Raw genomic sequence first — 27,050 nt, forward strand, 5'->3', positions numbered from 1 at the left:
GAAACTCAGTGCAGATCATTGAGCTTCTCTGGGTTTTCCTGCGTTTCTGTGACGATTCTTCTGCCATGTCTGTCAGGAAGAGCTGGCTGACCTACCAACTGTCTCTCATCCAATCAGTATCCAGAGTGAAAAGAACAAGGTAGATGTTAAATCCGTAATAAAAAAAAGGAAAAATGTAGGATAAAAAAATCACTATATCAGTAAATAAAAGAAAATTATGTGAACCTTTTCATATTATAATTGGAATATACATTTATATTTAAATTGTACATTTAAATATAGTATAATACTAAAATATGACGAAATAGTCATTTAAATATAATTTGTAACATGTATGTATAACATATTATGTAAATATACACTTACATACAGGACACACACAACACAATGAATCCATTAAATGTTAAGTTTTATCAGAAAGTTGGATTATTGCTTAAAACTGAGTGAAAAGAAACAAACATGCCACCCCTGTTGTGTTTTAATGAACAGGTTTTAATATATTTGTAGTTACTTTAATGATAAAATCTATTTAAAGGTATTAATATTTCTTCAATCCAAGAGCAGATTATTGATCAAGTAACTGAGATAAAGTGCGTTTGACGCACACACACACGCACACACACGCGCACACACACACACACACACACGTAAAGGCCGTGTCACACTATGTACATGTTGTGCATTTTCCACGTATGACATGTCGGCCTCTCCTGGTACATGCGTGATATCCACCAAGCTTTTATACTAAATGATTTCCTTTTTTTCAAGTCTCTTGCTCCAAAGCTAAGAGCTCTGAAAAAGCAGACATCACTGTCAGACCACCAAAAGCTTCCATTAGCCAGAAGGAATTTGGATGAGACTGCAGAGTTGTGGGACAGATCTGGACTAACTGAACAGGACTGCTTGGATTTGGATCATGATCAGGAGCCGTCACCTTTACGTGTTCTTGGAAACACAAATGACCAGAAATACCAAAGCGTCCTTTAAAGCCGTAACAACTCCCCCGTGTCTCAGTCCTGAGGGATGACAGGACTGGTGTGTAATTCCAAACACATTTCAAAACCAAAGAGAAGCTGCTGGAGCGGCTCTGACATCTGCCAGACATGTCAGGATGTTGGACAAGGACCCAAGGAAACAAACAGGTGAAAGCAGCACAAGGTTAATTTTGGGGACTCGGGAAGAAAAATCCAAAACTCAATCCAGAAGACCCCCCCCCCCCCCCCCCCCCAAAAGATTGATCATATGAGCAAAACTTTGTTTGCAGGTCAGGAAAGACTAGAAAAAGGCCAGGAAGACACGCACTGAAGCTGAAGCTCAGAGCAACAAGAAGAAGATCTGCAGCTGAACATAAAGGACCAGAACCAGATGATAATGAAGCAGAACCCAACAACCAACCGGAGCCAGAACACAAACCAGACGAGGACAAGTGTGATGTCAATCAAAATGGTTTCTTTCTATCTTCAGTCCCATAAGCTCATTTTAACAACAACACAAAGCTTCTTCCTGTTTTGTCTTGAACCCCCCTCAGTCGAAATCCTGTGGGGGGGTTGACCATTTTTTTCAATTATATTTTTAAATGTTTCCAAGCGACATGGGCTCGTGCGCGTCATCCCGCTCCACGCGCCTCCGTGTCAGTGACGCGGCCGAGCTAAGGGGGGCGGAGCCTCCTCGAGGCCAGGAGGAGCCTCCTCGGGAGCGCTGAGCTCCTAAAGAAGGCGGCAGAAGGAGAGCCGCTCCTCATCTCTGAGACTCGCTGGTTTGGTTGGACTGCAGGATCATGGAGCGGATGGAGTCCATGGAGCCCATCTCGGCCTGTTACACCACCTCCTACCCGGAGATCCAACCCGACAGCGGCTACGGCTCCAGGGAGACCCCAGAGAACCAGGCGAAGACGCCGCCGGCCCCCGCCTACAACGAGGAGCTGGAGCACAAGGTTTGATCTTCTGATTGTGTTTGAACAGCAGGGAAACCGGAAGCGCGCGCGCAAACCTCGCAGCTGCGGTCATGTGGGAGGGAAAGCTGAGCTGCGCTGTCCGTGGTGCTGATGCTGATCCCTGATCCGCGTCCGGGCTCACTGCGCATCACGTTTGCTCACAAACAAGGCTGGTCTGTCAGCTGGGAGCTTGTATGAAGATGGACGTGAAGCAGTTATAATTGTTCCAACTACAACCACAAAGACATGTTCTTTCTACAACCAAATCCACCAAACAAAAAACGAAAAAGCATTTATCACTTTTTTAATATTAAGGCTTTCATTTCCTTCCATCTTCCTTCTTGCTGGTTCTTGACTTCGGAGCGGAAACTCCCTCCAGGCATCACTGAAATGTCACTTTGGATCAGGACTCAGAGCTGCAGGAACATCTTCAGTGATGGAGCCGTGCGAGCCCAAAGCCTGCCTTTTTCTGTCTCCGTTTAAATCTGCAACAACTGAATTATTCTTCTGATTAGAAACCAAGATCACTGATTGACCTGTTTACATCAAATGTAATTGTGCCTAACACACAAATCTACTGACTGGGTTTATGCGGGTGACTAACATCATTAGACGGATAATATATGAACCTATTTACACCAGAATCAATGTTTAACTACACGAGATACTTTTATTTTGAAAGCATTCATTTCATTCACATATGTTCTTTGTTTTTTAAGCCTAAAAATTGTATATACACAAAATAGACAAAACTAAAGCTATTGAAGAACCCAATCTACTTTTTTGTTTCTTCATAGAGGAATCAAAAGTTTTGTTTGTATTATATCACAGAGTTGTCAACCTATTTTTTTGTGAGTATATGCTCAGCCAGACAGATTTGGGCCGTCATGAGTCTAACACCTATCTAAAAATGTATAACAAAATTCAAAACAGGGATCAAACCATCTTGTGTTACAAAAACATTAAAAACATTTCTGCACATAAAATGTGAAAATGTGTTTCCTAAGGATGGATGAGTCTCACCAAAATATTCAGATTTAATTCGATTTTTTTTATTCTTTTGATCCACTTGATTTGATTCAATTTAATTTAGAGTTTACACGCTTTACACATTTACACATAGTTGTATAGAAATACATTCATAATCTATGAATTTTTAAAATATATACATAATTGAATACAGTTCACATACTGTAAAAAATATTAGTGAAATATTTCAATGAGATTGTTAACACCATGCAGTGTTACACGGTTTGTCAAACAGAGAAGCTCCAACAAAAAAGCGTAGATCATTAACATTCTAAAGGCTCCAAACTATCTCTTATTATAAAAATAAATGTTCTGCGTCTCCGGGAGGGAGCTTTTAGTGTGGCCACTAGGTGGAGCTTTAACTATAGCATTACATTTTATTCCTGAAGATTTAACCAAAAAACAGTGCTTTAGACCACAAATGGTTACTTTAAATAAATGTTTCCTTACAAGACTTTCAAAAATTCCTGCCTGTGAGTCTATAAAGCTGTTTATTTATTTAGAAATGTATGGTTAGGTTGACTTAGCGTTAGCCATTCTATAGGAAATTCCATTACACGTTAGCATCAAGCTAGCAGACTTTACTGCTGATATTGTACAAATTACACTGTTGATGTATCAGAGTCTGTTAAAAATGCTCCAGGAAGCTTCCGATTGTACTTTGTAAACTCTTTATCAGTTTTATTGTTGTACACAATGATTGTTTCAAAGCTAGATTTGGCCAAATCTCACGAGTAGTGTGAGGTCACCGGAAAAGGAGAGGCAAAAAAGATTGATCTCTACTTCTATGGATCGATGATTAATCTATTAAGCTTGGATTGATGAATCCGTTTTTTCAACCCAGCCCTTTTTCTAAGTGAACTTAGAATGTGCCTCACACAAAGTTCAGCATCTCTTTGATACTAAATGCCAGACTTCCAGCTAAAGCTGTTGTGTGTCTGTGTCCAAATGATTTTCTGCAGAAATTCCTCTTTTTTGGTTAAATCCTCTGCAAACACATGCATGTAGAAACAGAGACGAGGTACTGTGTCCCAATCAGCTACGGTTTCTTAGGTTGAATTTCACTCCTGGAATGTTTACTGCAAACTATTACTACTGTTAAAATGCATGAAGAAGTACAGATGTGGAAAAGTACTTCTCAGCTAATAGAATGGAAATACACAACACTCACGGAAATAACTAAAACTGACCAAAGGAAGGATAAACAAGAAAAGTATTGTTAAAAGGGATGAATAAACACAGACTGGAGCTGGGCTGCTGTGATTGGCTGTTATAAATCTGTGCAGATGTGATGAAATCTCATGACGGGGGTCTGAAAGCACACGTTGGTCTGAGGTGGTGTGTCTTCCTGAAGCCTTAGTCACATGCACCCACAGACAGCGGGGGGTTGACCCACACGGCTGCAGAGGGTGGTCCGGCGTGTGGAGGGTCGTAGAGAGGAGCGGCTGCATCTTAGGGAGTGCAGGGACTTGTAGTCTCGTAGTTCCCGTGAGGCTTGTCCAGCCACCTCAAGGGACGCCATGACAATGGAACAAACCATTGTTGTGTGTGTGGTAAATGTATTGTGAAGTATTTATGAGGATAATAGAAGTTGCTTGCACTTATGACACACTGGTCATTACATCGCACTGTAGTCGTTAGTAACATGTGAGGACCGGCTCCTGACTGACCTCGCACAAATGTTGGACGCACATGGTGTGCGCCTAAGTGCCTGTGGGACGCCTGTAGGACTACACTCCGATTGGTTAATTTCCTCAGGTGCCCTCTAGAGCCCCACACGCGAATATCCCTAAGGGGTTACTTACAAGCCCTCCTAGTGCAGTGCACACGATTTGGTGAGGTTGAAACATTGAAAAATCCAGCATCTCACTCACTTCTTCCTGACTTTACCCTCGTACGTTGTAAAATTGAGCTGAAACGTTTTCCCTCATCCAGGGGTCTTAGAAACGGGGGTGTTTTTCATCAGCAGACAGCCCATATCCACCAAGGCTTCAACTCTAACTGAAAGCACCGCAAATGGCTTCCAGGAGGCTGACCTCCCTGTAAAAAGCTAAACATGCTGTATAATGAGGCATCGCCGCAGCAGTTTGGACCAGGACCTGTTAACAGAAGCAGAGAAATCCTCTGATTGGCTCAAAAGGTTTTGCCACAAAATAGTAACTTGATACAAAAGTAAAACCTTTTGTCCAGGTTTGTTTTGTGAGTTTTTTTTAATACAAAATCCTAAAATCAGTTTTTATTTTATTCAAATATGTATTTACCATTACCTACTATTATGTACTATTACCTGCATTTAGTATTATGGTGTAATTTACTTTCTTTCAGTGCTTTGTAGTTTTTTCTGTCATTAATGTAGGAGTTTTGAACAATTTGATATACTTATGTTTTTAACTCTACATCAAAAACAAAACTAAACTTTTACCACTTTTTGCTAGATAAATGAGGTATTTATTTATTTCCTGAAGCTCGGAATGCTGAACATAAAATGCCTAACAGCAGTGTGTGATCATCATCAGTTACCATGGTAACTCAGTGTTGCCGTTCCAGTCAACACGTCTCAGATTGTTTTCCGTCTATGGATGGAAGTTGCTCCCATTTCTGGAGCAGAGCAGCTGTGTCCTCCACACCATCAAACTTTGTCCTAATGTCCCACAGGAGGTCAGTATTAAGGATCTATGAAGGGAGAAATAACACTCTTAACGAAGGGGTTTGGTTTTTCTGATTTGATCAGTCACATTTACTACATGCTGAGTGTTTAGTAATGGTGATTCTATTTCATGGTCCAACTGGGTTTCAGGTTTCGTTTGGTTCTGGGTCAAAGCCTCTGTGTTTCCTTTTTCCCTCACATTTGAGTTTGATATGTTTTTTAGTTTTTCATACATTTCTGCCATGGTTGGTGTGACATTTTTAAGTTTAGGCGTGTCTTCTGATTAATGAGATCTGTCCTTTGAACATGTCAATGATTACAGGTACATCCTTTAGTGTGAATGTGCCGAGGCCCGTCTTCTGTTTCTGCCACGTTTCATGTTTTCAGCTTTTGAAATCCTTCTCTTATCAGAGTTTTGAAACCGCTCTTGTTGTTTTTTAATGCATTACATGATATTTAATTTCCATTCAAAATATATGAAAAGATCATAACCCTTGTTCTATCCTAGGCACTTTACCATTGGGAGTTGGGTCATCTAGACCCACTAGACAGTGCTCTGAACCTTTTTTCTTCAATGATTTGTGATCTTCACTGGTGTCCATGGATTACATGAAATCTTTCCACCTTTATCCTCCTTTGTCATGGTAGGGAGAACACGTCAATGGAAGGGGGGGGGGGGGTCATCTAAGATAGCACAAGGGTTAAAAGGTGGGACTTAACCCCTTCATTTAAGATTCATTTTTAATTGTGGCAGGGATGTATTTTTTTATGTGGGTGTTAAAACCACCAATATCACATTTTAAATCCAGTGTCTTAGTTTAATCAGCTTTTTAGGCATTTTTCTGGGCAGTTTTAGCAGCTGTACCTTAAATCTGTGGGGGGGGGGGTTTACCATCACAGTTGGCTTTTCTTTGGCTGAGTCTCGATTTGTCTGCTTTTGCATTTAATATCAGGTTTTTGCAACAATTCGATTTCCTGGTTTTTTGGTCAACATTTGTAACTAACATTGCATTAAGTAGCAAACACATTTTATGTAGTATTTTAGTCTTCTAATGCTCCTGTAGTGATTAACCTATGTGAGCAGTCAGCATGCAGTACATGTTTCTATGAACACTAATATTCCTATTACAGCCATAACCATCAGATTGTTGCTACATTACTACATGATTTTGTTCTGAATGTCTGCCAGGACCTAAAGACTTCAGTTTTGATTGAACCAACATGATTAAGGTCCAAAAGTGTTTGTGTTGGAGAGAAAAGGGGCCCATCCAGGCGTTCAGCTGAAACCAGCTGTTCTGTACTCTGTACATGATTCCAGATGGACAGCTTGAACACATCCCTTTCAGCACGCCTGTCGTTTTCTCTCTAAACGCAGAGGCAGTTTTCCCCAGAGGCTGCCGCCCGTCTTTCAGAGCGCCTCGTAGAAACACACCACAACAAAACAGATAGTGCTTGTTTTGAATTGTATGTGGATGAGACTGCCTGTGATTTTCATGTATTCATGAATCTATCCAAACCCTTTTACTTATTTGTCTGTGTTGAGCTGTATTGAAAGAGTAATCTCTGATCATCGAACAGACCAAAAGGTTTATGCATCTGTCTTAAGCGCTTCAACCTTTAACACTAAAACAGCCAGTTGTTTTAATTTCTCACAAAACAGACACCTAAGGAGCAGCAAAGTCTTGTATGACCCTATAGAAAACGTTGACACTGCTTTGCAATCATAGCAATGTTACTTTTCAAATATAGACTGTATTTCTATTTTTGGCATGAATAAAAACAAAAATATAAAGAGAAAATAGTATATTCTCTAAATGTGATTATTGGTTACTTTTGACAGAAGCTCGTATGGCCTCCTTTTCAAAATAAAAGACATCCTGTGCCACATGAGATCATCCCACTGAAGCTAAACAACACAAATCAAAAATGGCATATTTTCTTTTCTTTTAGGTCTACTTTAGTGGGCTGTCATCCTTTTACCTGCTGTTTCCCTGAAGATCACTTTGTGATTCAATAGAAATAATATATAAGAACACCAACATAGATTGTCTCAGCACCTACCCTCTGTATAGCTAGAAACCATAGTTATTCAGCAATAAATGTGTGCTGTAAACTCAGGGACGATCAGGGAAGATCCTTTTATTTTTACTAACTTTGTCAGTAGCGTACTTTCCGGACTATAAGTCGCCCTTTTTTTCATAGTTTGGCAAGGGGTGCGACTTATATTAGAAATAAATTGAAATAAATACATTGTTAACCCTCCTGTTATGTTCATTTGTGAGGAACAGAGATGATGTTCCTGGGTCAATTTGATGGATGAGGTATGTTCAGTGTTAAGAGTATGTTAAGTGACTCAGAGAATCAGCAAACTTTTTTTTACAGTAAGATCTTGAAGGCTAACAACATAATATTCTATTTTCCAATGATTTCATAGATTCAGAAATGCAATAAAAGTGAAAACTGTTTCTACAAATACAGGATGAAAACAGAGTATTAGTTGGCCAATGATGCTTCATGAAAGGAATAAATAAATAAGTATGAGACAGAATTACTGTGAAATTATGAGATAAACAGTCTGCTATGATTGTGTCATGTGAGGTTGTGCGAGTTATAAATTCTTAGTCTCAGATTTTGTCAAATACTTATAGTCCAGTGCGACTTATCTGTGTTTTTTTCTACTTAATAATGCATTTTTGGGCTGGTGCGACTTATACTCCGGAGGGACTTGTAGTCCGGAAAATACGGGTATTTGGAATTGTTGGAATAGAAGAACGGCAGAACACACAAGGCCTCTTGAGTTGTTGTAACATCAGCTGGGGTGTAAAAACTTTACAGCTTATCCTACTGTAGAAGCACCTCAGCCTCATCTAAATTAAATCCATACTATGGTCATTTTATAAAGTGAAATTGTCTCCATCACCTTAATGGAGCCTCAGGTTGCAGAGCCCTGATCTAAAGTCAGAGGTTTCTTATATCTTTTGTGAAGTTTGCACCTTTAATCTTTAATTTAATGCCATTTAATTAGAAATTAAAAACAGATTACTTATTTAAGAGAAAATTACTTTCCTATAATTACTTAGAAATGATGATGTACTTTGTATTTAAAAAAGTGCCTATTAAAATATGCCAAAATGTAATTTTTTGTGTTAAAACTTGTTTGTAGTCTCATAGAGAAACTTGTGAGTTTAACACTCAAGTAAGTTGTGTCACAAACAAAATGCAGGAGAGCGGGCATCGTGGCAGAAACCTCAAACATTTGATATTCAAACAGAAACAGACGTAACAGAGCAGATGACCTGACAGAGGCACTGAAAAACCAGATCCTGAAATAGACTGAGGGGAATTATCTCAATGAAGCCAGCTGTGGAGGATCAACCGGAACCGGGTGAGACTGACGAGGAAAACAGAACCTGACAAAAACACAAAACCCCGAGCGCAGAATCCTCACAATCGTCTTCAGGCTGCTGGTGTGTTTGCTGCGTCACACTCAGCATGTGTTCAGCAAACACAGTCATTATGTACCAAAGGCTTCAGAGCAGCCCGCTATGGCAGTGTTAGCACGCCAGGTTGTCAGTCCTCTCACACTGCAGAACGTGTAACATTTGTCCACTTAGCAGCGGAACCATGAAGGATCCAAACCTGGAAGAAGTGATGATGATAAATACCAACTGTCTATTTTATTATTTAGTCAAACGTATATCTTTTTACATACTTATTGTGAAGTTAAGGAAACAAAAAGAACCCTTGAAACCTCTGTTATTCTTTTCTAGTTTAGCTTTAAGGAGAAAAAACAAAAGCGGAATTCCGTCCGCTATCAGGGCTGGAGGAGACGGTCACAGCTGGTAACTTTCAGCGTTTGACGGATGCTCAGAGGAGTCAGGCCAAGCTGACCTGACCCCATCAGGACGAGGGGGAGGTTTTATGTCTTTCACCTCTGAGTCACAATCTCAGGTGCGTCACAATCTCAGCGATAACGAAGTGAAAACATTCACCAAAGGAGTTTAGTTTAGAAACTGATTTAATATCTGAGTCATAAATATCTACCAAAGCTTTGAATGGCTTTACAAAGAGTTAGAACTGCATTGATCTCCATGTCTTTATGCTGAAGCAATGTTGGACTGAAACACCTGCTGCTTATTCTGCAGGGACTCTGCAAAAGTGCAAGGACTGTAGGTTTGGCTGTGGATTAAATAAATAAATAAGGAATATTAGATCATTGCTGAACTAGAAGAATGAACTGGGTGAGAGTGATGCTACCAAAGAGGACTTTGTGACAAACAATTTATTAATTAATGAGAACAGATTAACGGCCTCTGAGCTGCGGGCTTAAAAACTCCTAAAAGAAAAAGTCCAAGAAAGAGTTAAAACACAATAAAAGCTAAAACACAGGGCAATAACTTCAATTTGGAGGTACGCATGTCTAGAACCGAGGGATTTCATCCCCAGCTCCTCCGGTCGATGGTCAGGGATCCTTCCGGCCACACATACCAGGACCTGCCATCAAAAGGACCTGCCAGTACCAGAAGTGACCATGGCTATCCTGAGGAGTGTGGCTACGCTTCCCCATACTCACACGACAGGCAGGGTTCCCCTCTGTGCATATTCAGCGTCACACACTTCTGGCTGGCCTTCCTCAGACACGTTGGGACTCCTGCGTAGAAACGCAGGCGGCAGCACCAAAGGCACTCCAAAATGCAGGCTGCCACCAGCATTCTTGCATATTCCTGCCAGTCGGCAGCATTGTTTTGTTGTACTCAGGCAGGGGCCCTGCCCTGCCCCTGCGTGTTGACTGCATAGCAGAACTGGCGGTCCCGGCGGTCCAATTGCTCCCAGTGCATGCGCCCTGATCACATCCGGTCGTGTGGCGAAACTAGCAGTCCCGGCAGTCCAACTGCGCTCTCCGTGCATGCAGGTCCAATGGTTCCCGGAGCATGCGCCCTGCTACAGGGGCACATAGGTCGGGGCCTGCTCCCGGGGCCTGCTCCCGGGGCCTGCTCCCGGGGCCTGCTCCCGGGGCCTGCTCCCGGGGCCTGCTCCCGGGGCCTGCTCCCGGGGCCTGCTCCCGGGGCCTGCTCCCGGGGCCTGCTCCCGGGGCCTGCTCCCGGGGCCTGCTCCCGGGGCCTGCTCCCTCCTGGCGGAGTGGGAAGCTCCCTTCAGCTTTTCTCCTCTGCTCTCTTAAATCTCCCTCTTGATCAGGAGCAGGTGCTGCTAATCAAGGGAATGTGGGTCAAGGGGGCGTGTCCACATGCAGCATGCACAAAGTTTATCAAAGAAAACCGCAAAGCATGCAAAAACCACTCCTAAAACCGTGCAATTTGTCAGTTTCTGCCCCACATGCTCACACAAGGAAACTACAACGATAGCATTGGAGGACATATAAATTATAGGCAAAGAATTGAAAGGCAATCTGTGATATTTGCTGTAGCTGCCAGACTAGAAAACTAAAATCTGGTCTAATCTATCACTAATCTGTGGTTTCATCAGCCATTAATCCTGAATTAGAAGAAAGCTGAGGCTGGAAAGCCCAGAGATGGTAGATAAATGTCACCAAAGATGCAAATGTTAAGTACATTTTTAAATTTGAGATATTTTTGGTTGTAGGACCTATTTATTAAGAGCTGCATGGTGGTGCAGTGGTTAGCACTCTCCCCTCAGAGCGAGAGGGCTATGGTTCAAATCCCAGCTGGGGTTTTTCTGTGTGGAGTTTGCATGTTCTCCTGGGTTTTCTCCGGGCCCTCCGGCTTCCTCCCATAGTCCAAAAACCTGATTCATAGTTGAATGGACTATTCATTGGACATGGAACAATGGAATGTTCGTGTGGTCCCTACAACAGACTGGTGACCTGTTCAGGGTGTACCTTGCCCAACAGTAGCTGGGAAAGGCTCCTGTGACTCCGAAAAGCTCACAGCGGGTTAAGAAAATGGATGGATAAATCTGGTAAAGTGTCCACAAAGGCAGTTTTATGCCTTAGTCATGTCTGCCCTTCCAGGTGGATACGGGCTGGCCTTGGGCCAAAAAATGGGCAAACCTGTACGTGGCACGGGACACGGGACGGATAACAAGAAATGTAATGATTGTAGACCCTTGGTGAACCCTTAAAGCCAAAATGCTCAAGCGCGTTTTTTCTACGGGCAGGCCGTAGTTAACAGCTCTAAAACGCGTCAGGGTGTAGAAGGTGAGATGCAGGCGTGTCGTCCGGATCTTTGAGTTTGTCAACGCATTCGAAGCCCGAGCACTGCTCAAGGACTGTTCAAGTGATAAGTGTGCACTGCTTGCGTGAAGCTTGACTGTTAGAAATGAGGAAATTAGACAATCAGAGCGTGTTTGTTTGTATCACGTGCACACCTCGTGCATGTGTGATCTGCGCATGGTGAGTTAAGGGCCAGTAATGACAACAGTGTGGGATAAGGACACTGTAGGGCAGCATCACAAGTGCCTGTAAGTTCCTGGCCCCACAATCCTCAAGGGAGCTACAAGACACACCTGAGGTCCAATAAGACATGGCGGCTCCTGCCTATGACCCTCCACGGCCTGGACAACCAAAAAGCCTTCAGCACCCGTACGGGTGACTAAGACATTGATCTCTTGCATTTGGGTCATCCATAACACGATCTTTAACACTAATGGTGCATTTCTATTAGCGCTGACTCGGCACGGGTCAGTCTGGCTTCACTCCAGTTTAAGCCATCACCACTAGGTGGCGTACAACTCTGTGGTTTGGACTTTAATGACTTCTCCCTTGCAGCTGTAGCTAAATTGGGTATTGGGGCCCCTGTCCTGTCAGGACCAGAGGGAGACAGTTGGTTTTGTGTTGCAATGAGCCTGCTAACACTGAGGTGGTACTTAAGGGTAACGAAAGTGAGACAAAAAATAGCAAGTTGAGTCTCAGTGTCAGCCAGACACTTCTTCAAGTCATCACTTCAGCCTACATTAGGTCACCCCGCCAGCCAGCCCCCCAGGCTGTTTTTAGGGGTCTCAGCAAACAGGCCGTGTTCCAGCACAATAAGCTCCAGGGCCCCTGGAAGGCTCCTAACCAGTCTGCTCCAAGGCTTTTAAGGACGGTATTTAAAAGCAGGTGCAGGCACAAAAAGGGGTCTCTAGAACCCTGTGTGCTTTGATTCATAGAAGTTCATTGTTACTTTTTGGTTTTTCTATAAAACATTGAGAACACCTGATACCTGACCTTCTTGATGCTTTTTTTTCATGTGTCATCACAGTTTCCTTTTTCCTCTTGACTTTGGTTCATGAGTCTTTGGGGGATGTTTTAGTTTTTTATTCGTGGTTTCACTCTTTTCCCTTTTCATTTGTTTTTCTGTTTGTTCACATCCAGATCTTCTGTAAACACCATATGTGTAGTAAAATGCAGTCCGACTCCTTTCTTTCTGTCATCAGCACACATAACAAGCACAAACAAAACTAGAAGGAGCTGCATTTCCAGAAGAAAATGCAGGCTTGAATGCTATATTACCAGATGAAAATGAATCTTAAAGGGTAATAATTGGTTTCTGCACCAACGATTCTCCATGTACATCAATGTAGGCAGAAATCCTGGAAAATCTTGAAAAGTTCACGGATTTGAAGGACCAAAAGTCACAGCTGGAAAAAGCTGAAAGATAGTTGAATGGTTGAAACAGCAGAACATTGGAATAATTCCCTTTTCTGAGAGGATTTATGAGAAAGCCTGGTTTTCAATGTCCATTTCTCATTTCCTACACCACAAACACACACACATCCATTTCATTTTTACATGCGGCTGTTTCCATCCCATAAACTCCACTTTGCAAATACAGAGTTACTGGCATCTGTGTTGAGCTCTTGGCGCCACTGAAAACAGAAAAGAGATGCCATTTTGAAAATCATCAGTCACTACCACATCCTGTTTTGTTTTTAAGCTCTCAAATGCTTTGATTTAGGTTTTTATTCTAAAGCCAAATTCAATCTTAAAAACAGTAAAAATGTCAACTTTACATACATTTTCTATGGTAAAGGCTTTTTAAAATACAGTATAAACTATGCAAATGTGTTGGCATTCTGGAGAAACATGATGGGAAACATTTCTGTGTCCACACAGAAAAACATCCTCCTGAAATCGTCCTGGAGATATCATACGACATTTGTGTCAGCAGCAAATACATCATGGGGTCATACTTTCTATCCTTCTGTTGTTAGCTCAGCAAGAAGCATTAGCTGCCACGTTATTGAGGCTGTAAACTCATTTAAAAAACAGAATCCTTATTTTCTAAGTCATGTCTGGGCAGCAGGTGAATTCCATGAATGTCATATGGAGGACAGTAAATGCTAAACCCATAGTTTTCCTGCAGTGAGTGCTGACACCTCTGAAATCCAGAAATCAAAGGAAGGCTTTGAGGCTGAAGGAACTGGAGTTTTCAGCCCCACAGGATACTCAGTGCCACCCAGAATGATGACGTCACATGGGTGGGGGTGAAACGTGTCCATGTGTCATGACTCAGCTTCAAGACAACGTCACCTGAATGAATGAGAACCTCCAGCTTTGTGCCCCCCAGTCTGAAGTCGGTTGCAATAATGCAGCTTTAAGCAACGTTGTTGTTCTTCACTGCTTTGCTTTTCTGAACTGAACCCGGAGTGTGACCTCTGAAGCCTGATGGAAACACGGCACACAAAGAACACATTCACACAATGGAGAAAAGGTTTTTGTTTGGGTTTTATCCTGAGAGATAAGACAAAAAAAAAAAAAAGTTTGAGTTTGTTACTGTGGGGATTCTGTGTAGATTATCCGAATGATTGCAGAAAACATGCTAAACCTTTCACAAGTTCATCAGCTACAACAAACCATTTTGTGTAACCCTTGTGCTATCCTAGGCACTTTACCATTGGCAGTGGGGTCATCTAGACCCACTAGACCAGGGGTCGGGAACCTTTTTGGCCAAGAGAGCCACAAATGCCACATATTTTGAAATGTAATTTCGAAAGAGCCATACAATAATGTAGTGTCCCTTTCCCACACTGAGGCACGGAGACTTAACCTCTTTTAAGGTTCTTTATTCTGGTTACTGCAGACCGCAACAAACGCCGAACAATTAATTCAGCAACTTCTGAATCTCTCCCGCCGAGACGAGAGCGCGTCTCCCAACTTTATATTCCCCTGCTCCCGCTGCAGCCCCTCCCATTTCCCTGATTCGGCCCATAGCTGAACCCCATTGGTCCAAACTCCCTAACAACAGGCTGAGCGACAGAACTGAGAGCCAATCAGATCACTGCTTGATCGATGCGTTCCATGAACTCCAGAACTTTTAACGCGGCCCAACAGCCACCCAGTCCAACTCAGTCCGCGACAATATGTTTAAAACTAAATATACAAGTGAATGTGTGCATTTGATGTAATTTCAACCTTTTTAAAGTACAATAAGTCTGTGGATTCTTTTTAATAACATTGTTATGCTGTTTCTAATAAATGATGAGTATTTCTCGTGGTAGTTTTGCTGATGGTCTAGTCTGGTTTACGTGGTGAGTTTCTGCTTCATGCAGGCGTTGAGACTTTAAACGTGATCTTAGGTTGGTATGAATGTTTTGTAGATGTGAGACAGACTGCTCACATGCGGACCTGGAGCCAAACACACACTCACACGCTGCAGTGAGTGACAGGCAGTGGGTTTTACCTATTTACAATCCCTGCGCGATTCACCTGCTGCCTGTCCCCACAACCCCTCACCCCCACCCTCTGCTTTCTCCCTCACACATCCCGTCCCCGCAACTGCGCGCTCTTTCTCAGAGACGGGAGCGCGCAGTTTTAGGCACGGCAATTCACAGGTTTTCAGCTGGTACAAACTCTGTGAATTAATAGACAATTTTAAACTTATACTAGTGCTGGCGCAGATTTGTCTCTCTAAGCACCGCTACTACTGCGCGCCTCTGGCATCGCATCGCGCACGAGAAGGACTGGTCTAATGAAAAAAAAAAAAGTATAATTAAAGATTTGTCTGCGAGCCACATGTGACCATCAAAAGAGCCATATATGACTCGCGAGCCTTAGGTTCCCGACCCCTGCACTAGACAGTGCTCTGAACCTTTTTTCTTCAATGATTTGTGATCTTCACTGGTGTCCATGGATTACATGAAATCTTTCCACCTTTATCCACCTTTGTCATGGTAGGGGGAACACGGCAATGTAAGGGTGGGGGGGTCATCTGGACCCCATAAGACAGCACAAGGGTTAAGGATGGCTTCACACAGGGTTCAGTTTTTCAGATCCTTTTTCTTTTCTTCAGACCTTTTCCTGAAGTTGGAGGCCATTTTTTCTGTGGCATAAATCCAGGACTTTGACCTTTATATGTTTGAACGAAGCCAAACTTTCTCCTCTTGTTCATAAAAGTGGAGAACAGCTTGTGTCTCTGCCTCAGTCAGGACATCATGAGTGGAGGTGTTGGACTCCACCATGACTCAACACGTTAAAGACAGACTTACCCAAGATGGAACATTAGTTGATGGGTGACTAACTTGTGTCTTCTACTACCCACCAATGAATTGATCCTCTTGAACGTTGCCTCCTAAAGCTTCTGAGTCAGATTGTCAAATTCAGCCAAGCTTCTAGAAAAGAGAATACAGTTTGTGCAGCTTGGGGGAAGAACAGTTCAGTGACGCAGATACTGACTCACAGCTGACATTTATTAAAATGCTAAAAGCAAAGAGAATTTTTTATGTGTAATGCCTGAAAGCTATCAGAACATTGTTGGAGAGAAAGCACAAGTGCTTTTTTATTAGCTCAAATCTGAACTGTGTGTTTGTGTGCTTCTACTAGACGATCCTCGTGGGAGACAGCGGAGTTGGGAAAACCTCCTTGCTGGTGCAGTTCGATCAGGGAAAGTTCATCTCTGGTTCATTCTCTGCAACTGTTGGCATCGGATTAACGGTATGAAACCGTGTTTTTCCAATTCAAATGATATTTTTCACATACACATACAGTACACACATAGTACTACAGTATTCCCCTCATATTCACGGGGGGGGGGGGCAGAGACACCCGAGATTTAGCAGAATCCGCAAATACGTAAAAACAAAAATATTGAGATGTGAATAAGCGAGGGAACACGGTATATGTAGTGAAATGCATTGCAGGAATGTCCAACAGAGTAAAGGCCTGAGTAGCAGTAGTGCAGTGGTGTGAGGAAGTTGTTGCCCCTCTTCAAGATTTCTTATTTCTTCCATGTTTTCTACACTTCAATGTTTCCTACCTTCAAACACATTTAAATATGAGTCAAAGACAACACAAGTAACAATAAAATGCAGTTTTCAAATGATTTTTGTTTTATCATTAAGGGAGAAGAAACCAAACCGTTATTGCCCTGTGTGAGAAATGAATTGCCCCCTAAACCTAATATTTCGTTGGGCCTCCTTCAGCAGCAACAACTGCAATCAGGCGTTAGCAATAACTTGCTATGAGTCTCTCTCAGCGCCATGCCCCGCCCATCTTTGCAGCATTGTTGTAATTCACAGATATTGGGGGGTTTTCGAGCATGAACTGCCTTTTTAAGGCCAGGCCAGAGCGTCTCAACAGGATTCAGGTCAGGACTTGTCTTCGTTTTGGTGTTCTTCAGCCACTCCAAGGTGGATTTGCTGGCATGTGTCGGGTCATTGTCGTGCTGCAGAGCCCAAGTTGGTTTCAGGCTGAGGTCACGAACAGACGGACGGACTTTCTCCTGCAGGATTTTGTGGTAGACGGATGAATTCATGGTTCCATTTATCAGCCAAACAGCCCCAGACCATCACACTACCACCTCCATGTTTTACTGTTGGTATGATGTTCTTTCTCTGAAATCCAGTGTTACTTTTACTCCAGATGTAAAGCGATACAGACCTTCCTAAAAGTTCAACTTTTGTCTCATCAGACCACAGAATACTGTTCCAAAGGTCAAAGGTCTCATCAAGATGTCTTTTGGCAAAATTGAGACGAGCTTTAATGTTCTTTTTGCTCAGCAGTGGTTTTCATCTTGGAATTCAGGTCATTTTAGCCCAGAGTCTTCCTGATGGTGGAGCCATCAACACTGACCTTAACGGAGTGAAGGGAGGCCTGCGGTTCTTTGGATGTTGTTGTGGGATCTTGTTTTACCTCTGTGATGAGTCTTGGCAGCACTTTGGGGGTAATTTTGCTCAGCCGGCCACTCCTGGGAGGGTTCAATACTGTTCCATGCCTCCTCCATTTGTGTAGAATAGAACCTTCTCCACTCTGATAGATCTCTATGACTTTCTTTCTCATTTGTCCCTGAATGTCTTTAGAGCCGTCTTCACTCTGTCAGACAGGTCCTATTTCAGTGATTTCTTGGTTGGAGACAGGTGGGGCAGCATCAGGCTGGGGGGTCCAGAGGATTTGAACTCAGGTTTGATAAACCACAGTTACCTCATGTTTTCACAGAATGACAATCAGTTTCTCACACAGGGCAATAACGGTTTGGTTTCTTCTCCCTTAATGATAAACAAAAATCATTTGAAAACTGCATTTTATTGTTACTTGTGTTGTCTTTGACTTTAAATGTGTTTGAAGGTAGGAAACATTGAAGTGTAGAAATCATGGAAGAAATAAGAAATCTTGAAGAGGGGCAACAACTTCCTCACACCACTGACCAGTTTTTAATAAAATATATGACTGCATAACTTACAATATGATATTGTGCAGAGATGAGAAACAGCTGAGGTAGAATGGCATGTTGGGGGGGGGGGGTCCAGACAGACCAAGTACTGGGCGTTCCTTTAAAGGGGCCAAATGGCCCTCTGGAGTTAGCTCCTCCTCCTGTGTTTGGCTTCAGGGGACTGTAGCATTTCCTAATCTCAACAGAGGGGACAGTCCCTTGTTGGGATGACTGAGGTCCTTCAATATCTTCTTTACTCTGGTCCAGAACCCCCTTTTGTGGGTGGTCTCCAGGTCACACAGGCTGCACTCAGCTGATTGCATCATATACTGAATTTTTACAACTGATCATTGTTTGACTTTCTGTCTTTCTCTTTTAGAATAAAGTGGTAACTGTTGATGATACAAAAGTCAAACTCCAGGTCAGTGTGTGAAATTTCCTGAAACGAACCTGGTTTAGAGATTTCTTGTATTGTAGGAAGAAACCCTGGTCTGTTTCAGATCTGGGATACGGCAGGACAGGAGCGGTTCAGGAGTGTGACACATGCGTACTACAGGGATGCTCATGGTGATACACAATGCATTTTCTCTTACAAACATCAAGTCTGCTAATGACTTGTGGAGAAAAGTTTCTTTTAATGATTGCATGACTATTGTTTTCACTGCTTCTTCTGTTGTAAAGCATTGCTACTTTTATACGACATCACCAGCAAATCATCCTTCGACAACATCCGGGTGAGTCTGGGACACGTCTACATCCTGGAAATACTTATATTAGAACAGGCATAAACATGCATAAATCCTTAAATGTTAACATCACTGATGGACAGCAGTGTGATGCTGCGTCAAGAAATGTAAACAACGTTTCAGTAAGACACCATAAATACCATAAATCCTGGTGTTTAAACTTATGCTAGCGATTAGCTGAAAATATTTGCCATTAGAAATGAATGTTTGAATATGTTTTGAAGGTTCAGATGTTAACTGTGTGTGTGGGTCTGTTTCCGTTGCTCCAGGCGTGGTTAACAGAGATCCATGAGTATGCACAGAGCGATGTAGTCATCATGTTGCTGGGCAACAAGGTAAGAAGAAATTTTCCGGAAAGCCCAGAGTTTGAAGAAAAATAAATTATACAACAATCTGACATTGATGAAAGAACCGACAAGGACTCAAAAAAGCATCACTTTATTGATATATCTCTGTTTAATTGTTGCACAAACTGACTTTCACTGTTAAACTAAACCAGCAAGCCTCTTTGGCATCAGTGATGAGTGGCACGGCGGCGGCTAATCACAGCTAACATTCATTCTTTTGGTTATTACATATACAACTTTTATAAACGTGTATTTCAGGGAGGAAATACCACAACATCACCTGGACGTCATCTGTGCGGGCAACTTAGACTCACAAATTGTTCACATTACACTTACCACACGCATAATAATTGAATCGGTTAGTTCAAAAGGGGCCCAAGTCCAAGAGGTTTGTGTTTCCAGGAAATGATTTTACTTGCATAGCTTAAAGGGAGGCTACACCAAATGATTCATACTTTACCCAGATTTAGCTCCAGTTCCTAGCTTACAAATGTTATAATATGAAGCTCCTCACTTTTATCATTTCAGAGGACGAGCAGACTAAAGTCTCTGGACTTGGGCCCTTCTTGAATTAAACAGGGGTGCTGCCATATTGGATAACTAGTGCTGCTATCTATGGGATAAAGCTAAACCCATGCAAGAGAGGCCCAAGTCCAGGAATCTGCATTAATGCATTTTAAATGTCAAGCATAGTCAATACATTACAACAGACTTGGGACTTTTTTGCACATAATCAGTTTTTCCCCTTGAAGACCATAGAACATATAATATCTCTATTTTGAAAAATTGTGGACTTGGGCCCCCTTTGAACTAACTGATTCAATTGTGCGTTCCACTTCCATGGCGTCCCTTGAGGCGGCCGTATTAGCTTCCAACTGTGAGAAACACCAGCGCTCCCCTTAAGATGACCCTCCACTGACCGGGACCACCAGAAAACCTGCAGCACCCATATGGGTCAACCCCCATACGTGTACATGCCCCCTAAAGCATGGTCTCTGCTGCGAAAATGCTTCCTGAGTACAAAACTGCTCAATTCTAGCAGACCCGAGAAGCAAAGCCCACTTCAAATGTTTATGTAACAGGAAATGTGTATCACATGTTGGGTCGTAGCAGCGACATGTGAATTAATGTCCTTCCTGTTTCAGGCAGACATGAGCAGTGAGCGAGCAATCCGGAGAGATGAAGGAGAAAGGTTGGCAAGAGTGAGTATTTTACTAACTCTAGGAACCCCCTACCTATGACAGTTAATGAAAAACATAGGTTTTGGAAAAGTTTCTTTTGTCACAAAAGATCCAGTGAGGAAACAGAAGAAGAGCCTTCGACTTCAGAATAAAAGACATCTGCATTTAACAGACAAAAACTGTCAAGGTTGGGGGGCTGTGGTAGCGTGAAGGACCCAAAATGAAGAGGCGGGAGGCACACGGTTCCAGGACAAAGGGTTTAATGACTAACAAAAAGCGCTGCAGAGCAGGGTAACAAAACTACAACTAAACTTACTGTGGCATAGCATGAAAAAGGCAGAAGGGAGTCAGGGAGGTTAAAGACATTACGTTAGAGACATTACGACGTTGATGGACCAGCACAGGAGGAAGGCAGAGACAAGACTTCTATACAGACAGGGCAGACAAGACACAGGTGAACACGATCAGGACAGATGGGGACCAAAGGAAGTACAACTCAAGACATGACAAGACAGGAACCCTTTCAAAATAAAACAGGAAGCAGAACTCAAACATGACAGACCAAAACGGAAAGCAAAAACCAATACAAAAGAAACTCCAACCATGACAAAAAACCTGGAAATGTTACTCCAAAAATAGGGCTCATTGTGACAGTTGTTCCCACAGACCATAATAATAATGCAGAATATTCTGCAACCGGCTGTCTAATGTTATGAGGATGCTGCTAATAAAGTTGTTCAAACGGTGGATTCATGTTTATCATTTTATTTTTCCCCCCGTATTGATGTGTCACACCTTAAAAATGGGATGAAGCTGAAGTTGGCGTCTGATTATGTAGGTTCCACTTTGACAGGTATGGGCTGAAGGAAACATCATCTTTGAATGGTTCCTACATGAAATCTAGTGTAGACATAAAGTTTAAAACAGCTGCAGATATCTTACAGAGAATGAAGGTTTTTTTTTATTCATGCGATACAGAGACATCGCTTATTAATAAACATCCATGTCAATATGCCAGAGTTAGCCAAAGGGCAATTTCCATCTGCAGTCTAACATTACGTACATATATTAAACCATACATTCAGTAAAATTAGCAGTTAACCTAAAAGTAAATTGGTGATGAAACAATCCAAAATCAGACAAATCTATGAACTTATGCACACAGACAAGATGGTAGTGAGTATCGTTGAGAGGAGGTTTACTCAGTGATGACTGCTCTGGTTGTCTTTAACCGTGTCTTCACATGTGTTTTGATTTCTAATAGTAATGGGGTGAAGTTCCACTCAGTAGCAGCTCTAACAGAAAAAGCAGTCTGACCAAAGGTCAAACTTTACCCTTAAGTTAAAGGAAACTGGACGTAAAAATAAATTGGATGCCCACTTCAGTCTCTTACAGGCCAGTTCATGAAATATCGTCTGACATTAAACCGGTCCGTGGACTGAAAAAGGTTGGGGACCACTGATTTAAAGCCCCAAGGAGGGAGTTTCATATTTTAAATATAATGGCTTACAAAACAAAAAAAAAACCCACAGGAACTATAAAATTACACACAATTATGTAATAATATGAAGATCGCCTATAGAAGATGGAGTGCAATCAGAGACAAACACCTGAGTTTGGAGTTCAACCAGCGTGTATTCTGTAAACTACTGTAGGGCACCTACAGTCCTTTGTTAAATAAACAAATGATTCATTTTTTTATCAAAGATTAAAATCAGCTCATTTGTTTTTTTCCCAGCAGTCCTCAGGCTCTGGCAGACACCGAGCAAAAGACTGACAGATTCCTATCGTGGCTTTGGGATTTTCTGTAGGAACATTAAAAGGCCAATACCAGAACACCTGAAAAAACACTATCTTTAATATGTAGCTGCAGAACCCATAAAGCAAAAATACCAATAACCTTTGCTATGTTTCAGTGTACTTTATTCTTACTGCAATGGTTTGACTTTAAAACTGCATTTAGCCACACAAGTAAACTTTACAACAATGGGATCCTTCTGGGTTTTGTTTATTTTTGCTACAAGCTACAAGTGTTAAAGCAAATGCTGAAAACACTACAGGGAGAAATGGGCGGGGCTACATTAGGACATGTAGGTGACATAATGAAACACGGCTAAATGATTGAATAAATAACATAATGAAGGCAGGATAAGTCTTATTAAAACACAACAAAAATGCATGAAACCTTAACTCGTTTTTTTCCTCATTGTTTTTCTCACGTAGGACTTTAGCACTATTAGCCCCGCAGCTATGAAGCAGGCGTCTTAACACTTTTAAGATTGTTGATTGTAAATCTGCTTTTTTAATCATGCTCCGGACTCTTTGACGTCTTTACGACCTTTACTGCTGTTCAAACAGAACCGTAGTGGTGAACTTTGCCTGTTGCCCCCCTTTTTATCCCTGCAGGAGTATTCTGTTCCATTCATGGAGACCAGCGCCAAGACGGGAGTCAACGTGGAGCTGGCCTTCACCGCCATCGCCAAGTACGTCACCGTCTTCCCACGCCACTCTTTACCTGCTCACAACAGTTTAAAAATAAAAAATAAAGCTGCAGCTCGAAAAATAACACGACTATGTGCGGAGTTGGTGCAAACATTTCCTAGAGCTGCATTCAGCAGGTTCTTGCTTTAGGGGCACGAGTGCCTGCCAGCTGGTCAACAGCTCAGATCATTTTAGAATTTTACATACTTGTGCAGAATTATGAAAAGTGTCAATCATTGCATCAGAATATGAGTTCATTCATCTGTTCTAAGTTCAACAATTTGCCGTTTTGATCTGTTTTCAAACATTTTTCTTTTTTTAAAGTTCTAAAAATGTGTGACTTTATCTGCTGTCCAGAGAGTTGAAGCAGCGGGCCATCCAGCAACCCAATGAAGCCAAGTTCCAGATTCACCAATACATCGAGGCCCGGAAGGAGAAGTCAGGCTGTTGCAGCTACTTCTGAACCCAAACGGAAAACAGAAACCAGGAAGTCAGGAATTCAAACTCCCATTGGGAGCTCCTGAAGGAGGAGAACGACATGCTGGTGCCATTCATCTCAGAGAAGCAACACAACTACAGCTACCAAGACCCAAAAATGAACAGACATCAGAAGATTCTTCTCTGTTCACAAACAGAATCCCAAATTCTTTAGACACTACCGCTGATGTTTTCAAATATGGTCCATTTGAGCAAACGTATCAAATAAGAATAAAGACAGTTTTTACCCACCAGAAGAGAGAAACAACAGCTTCTGGATTCTGATGCCTTCAAATGAAAGCACCTCTAAATAAAGTCACTTTTTTATTTTAAACTTGCCGCTTGGTTGCACTTCTAATCTGAACTCTTCCCAGGAACACTTGACCCTAAAGTCTGGTTAGTTAGGCTGTTGTGATCCCTGTGTTCCATATTCAGGCTCAATTAGCTGAAGGTTACGGATGATAGCTAAACATGCCCAGATAAAATTATCCAACGCTTAGGATGTAAGTTACAGAAAGGATAACCTCCACTTTTCAGCCCCTCAAGACCTTTTGGCAGGTCCATTTGCCCGTTCTTCTCTCGTAACTTTCAAACCTTTGACCCAATCAACTCTGCGTTTTGTTTTTCCAGCATGGATGCTCTGTTCATGGTTCATGTCTTGCCATTATTGCTTTGCTCTTGAGCAGATCAAGAGAATATGCTCATGAGGGATTTTCTTATTTTTAATATGCAGAGTTTAACAAGTCCTGACGCTGCCAAAGCACCCCCCACATTATGACACTACCACCACCTTGGCTTACTATTGCTCTGGTGTTTTTTTTATTTATTTGGTTCTAGCTAAAACAGGTCAGGAACTTCATTTATCATTCTTCCAAAGCCTTTTCTTGTCAAACATCGGCTTTATGTTGGCACTAATTACATTATTTATATTGAGTCATTTAATGGTATATTTGTGTTTTTTTTTTCTTTGTATTAATGATTTGGCCTTTACAATTGTAGTTTAGATCCACATCCTGAGGATTTTGGTTTTGTGTGCTTCTTTTCCTATGCAAACTTGCTGGTTGTTGTAATTCCCATTTCTGCTTTGTTAAACTGAAATGCTTCTGACATGTTTTGATGGACTTATGAAAAAATGTCTAAACGATGTGAATACAAAGTTTTATGTGAACAATGATATTGTTTCTATTGATATTCTTATAGGAAGAAGTGCATCACCAAAGGTTTTCTGTAATTATATTATTACTCCTTCATGAACAAATTTAAATTCGGATGCACAAACTGAAAAGGGCTAAATATTTGTGCTTAACATTTAAAATGCCTTCAGTTTATTGAAATCTTACAAAACAAACGCTCATGCCAAAAAGAAAAAAAATAGCCGAAGCATTTATGGAAGCTTAGATGTGCTTTTGAAAAAATTTAACTTTCAGGAAATATTTTGTGTGATGCAACAGATTTGGACAAAAGCCATAGTCTGTATTCTGGATGCAGTTTTTAGCAGAAGAAAAAGTTTGTTGGCGCCTCACAGCAGCTCATTCCTGACATCATGATGAATCCATGCAGCAGCCGGTGAGGAATGGCATCTGCCAGAAAGGCGTGCCACTCTGCACATGTGCAGCAATGCATGCACGAGCTGTGCATATGCTGGGTTTCTCACAGATCTGCGTGCAGCTGTGACCGCAGCGCATTTGACTCCTGAACTTATAAACATGACCAATGGAACTAGCAGCTTGCATATTTTTCTAGATCTGAACTTGGTATTCAGGGTTGCTTTTTTTTTTTTATAAACATAAAACTGATAACACATGAAAGCTGTGTTAACATCGTTGTTATTGCTGTTTGTCAGCAACCTCTGACTCAAATAGCACAAAAATGTTGTTCCGATCTTAAAAAACATAACAATTTTTAAAAAACTGATTCACAAAATACTTCTTGTCAAATGATTTAAGGAGATCCAAGTTTTGACAAGTGATGAAAATATGTTAAGTGAAAAATCCAGTCAGTAAAATGGTCTGATGGAACATCTTTGGTTTCAAATGCAGGCAAACTTCTGTTGACTGTGATTGTGAACTTTTAAGGTCCCGTTTGAAAAGTTCAGGTGATCCAGATTGTGGGTCTTTGTGTTTCCCACAGTTCTTCTGACCACACAGTGTAAAGCTGTGTTTGATGTGCTGCCTTTCAAAATAAAACGTTTCAAACAACTTGCTTCTTTTCCACAGTTCTCTAAGTATGTTTGTAACTGTTGTCATTGATCGATCGATCGATTGATTGAGTGAGTGGTGGTGGTGGTGGTGGTGGTGGTGGGGGGGGGGGGGGTTCTACCATATTCCACATGGGTGAAGGTTGAAACATAATGGTAATATATATATTTAAGTTGTAAACCTTCTATGAGTCTCTGAAACAAATAACATTGTATTATTTCTTTCTTTCCTTTTTAATGTCTCATTGTTCTTACATGCAGCTTTGTTTTGGCACTAAGGACATTATTCATATTAAGTCATTTAACAGGGGAATTGTCTTTACCCATCACTACGTTTTGGTATAAATGCAATTTTCTTTCATTTCCTGTTTAAGAAACGTTCTATTCTTGTTTTTTGCTGGCTACAACTCTTCACACGTTTTAAACTAATAAATGATGACACCTAATCCCAAAGCTATTAAACGGTACAATAAATAAAATAAAAAAATGATTAGAACAAATAAACAACAAGAAGGCGCAGTGGAATTAAAGAACATGGAGAGGCAGAACTATTTGATCCCTTCGTGATTTTGTAGATTTACCCTCTTTAAAAGAAATTGACAGTCTGTCATCCGAACGGTAGATTCATTTAAACGGTGAGAGATGGAAAAGCACAAAGAAAATCAATAAATCCACTTCAAATAATGTATTTACATTTATTTGCATTACATTGAGAGAAATAAGTATTTGATCCCCTAGAGAGTTCTGGTTCACATAGACCAGTCAGACTCTGCTAATCAACCAATCACCTGAATTAAAAACACCTGTTTGAACTGATCACCTGCAGAAAAGACCTGTCCAGAGAATCAGGGTGTAATCAGACCGGAAACATTTGGTTTGCTTGATAATCAATTTCCCCGATAATCCGGAGCAAATTTTCAGTCTGAATCCACTCAAGTGGACTCTGGTCCGGAAGGAACCGCTCTCTGACCGTCTTTGGAGGGGGTCTCGGTTAGTTTCCAATCAGACTGAGCATCGGTTCACTCTGAGATTCCTCCGTCTGAATACGATCCGTTCCTGGAGCGGAACAACTGGACCAAAACGGCCACCGTAGCCAGACGTTATGGGATGTAAACAGAGTACCAATGAGACACAGAAATTTGTCTGGATGAATTCAGGCTCATTAAAACAAGGAGGGAAGAAGAGAGAGGGATGTTAGAGAGGGGGGGGGGGTAGGAGGGTGATCATAGGAGGGGGGATGAAAACAACTTTAATTGTGATACGCATTGCTTCTCACTGTTTTCCCCACAATCTGCGTCATAAACACTGATCAGCGACATCTTCTCAGTAACCGTCTCGCAGCATGTCTCCGCCATACCAAAGTAATCGAGTAGAAAGTGCTGCACCTGACGTGAATACAGACGTTTAAAA

The 27,050-nt window shown here is 41.7% G+C and overlaps 1 protein-coding gene across 1 annotated transcript; it reads left to right on the forward strand.

Annotated features, from left to right (window-relative positions):
* Nucleotides 1-1,642: 1,642 nt before the first annotated feature.
* LOC101171615 (ras-related protein Rab-37) lies at nt 1,643-25,641 on the forward strand. Its single transcript, XM_023949620.2, has 9 exons — nt 1,643-1,933; nt 16,387-16,497; nt 18,591-18,632; nt 18,712-18,778; nt 18,893-18,945; nt 19,227-19,292; nt 20,450-20,506; nt 22,892-22,968; nt 23,324-25,641. Exons 1-9 carry the CDS (start codon nt 1,778-1,780, stop codon nt 23,427-23,429), a joined length of 735 nt encoding a protein of 244 aa, XP_023805388.1. The 5' UTR covers nt 1,643-1,777; the 3' UTR covers nt 23,430-25,641.
* Nucleotides 25,642-27,050: the final 1,409 nt, after the last annotated feature.

The sequence above is a fragment of the Oryzias latipes genome, chromosome 19, assembly GCF_053564925.1.
Source record: "Oryzias latipes strain Hd-rR chromosome 19, Olatipes_Hd-rR_3.1".
Taxonomy (NCBI): Eukaryota; Metazoa; Chordata; class Actinopteri; order Beloniformes; family Adrianichthyidae; genus Oryzias; species Oryzias latipes.

Bases quoted from the DNA above. Each gene is read 5' to 3' on its own strand.
- LOC101171615 (XM_023949620.2), top strand. From the start codon at position 1,778: ATGGAGCGGATGGAGTCCATGGAGCCCATCTCGGCCTGTTACACCACC. The intron at 19,293-20,449 runs GTAAGAAGAAAT...TTCCTGTTTCAG, and splicing joins TCATGTTGCTGGGCAACAAG to GCAGACATGAGCAGTGAGCG. The intron at 22,969-23,323 runs GTACGTCACCGT...TCTGCTGTCCAG, and splicing joins GCCTTCACCGCCATCGCCAA to AGAGTTGAAGCAGCGGGCCA.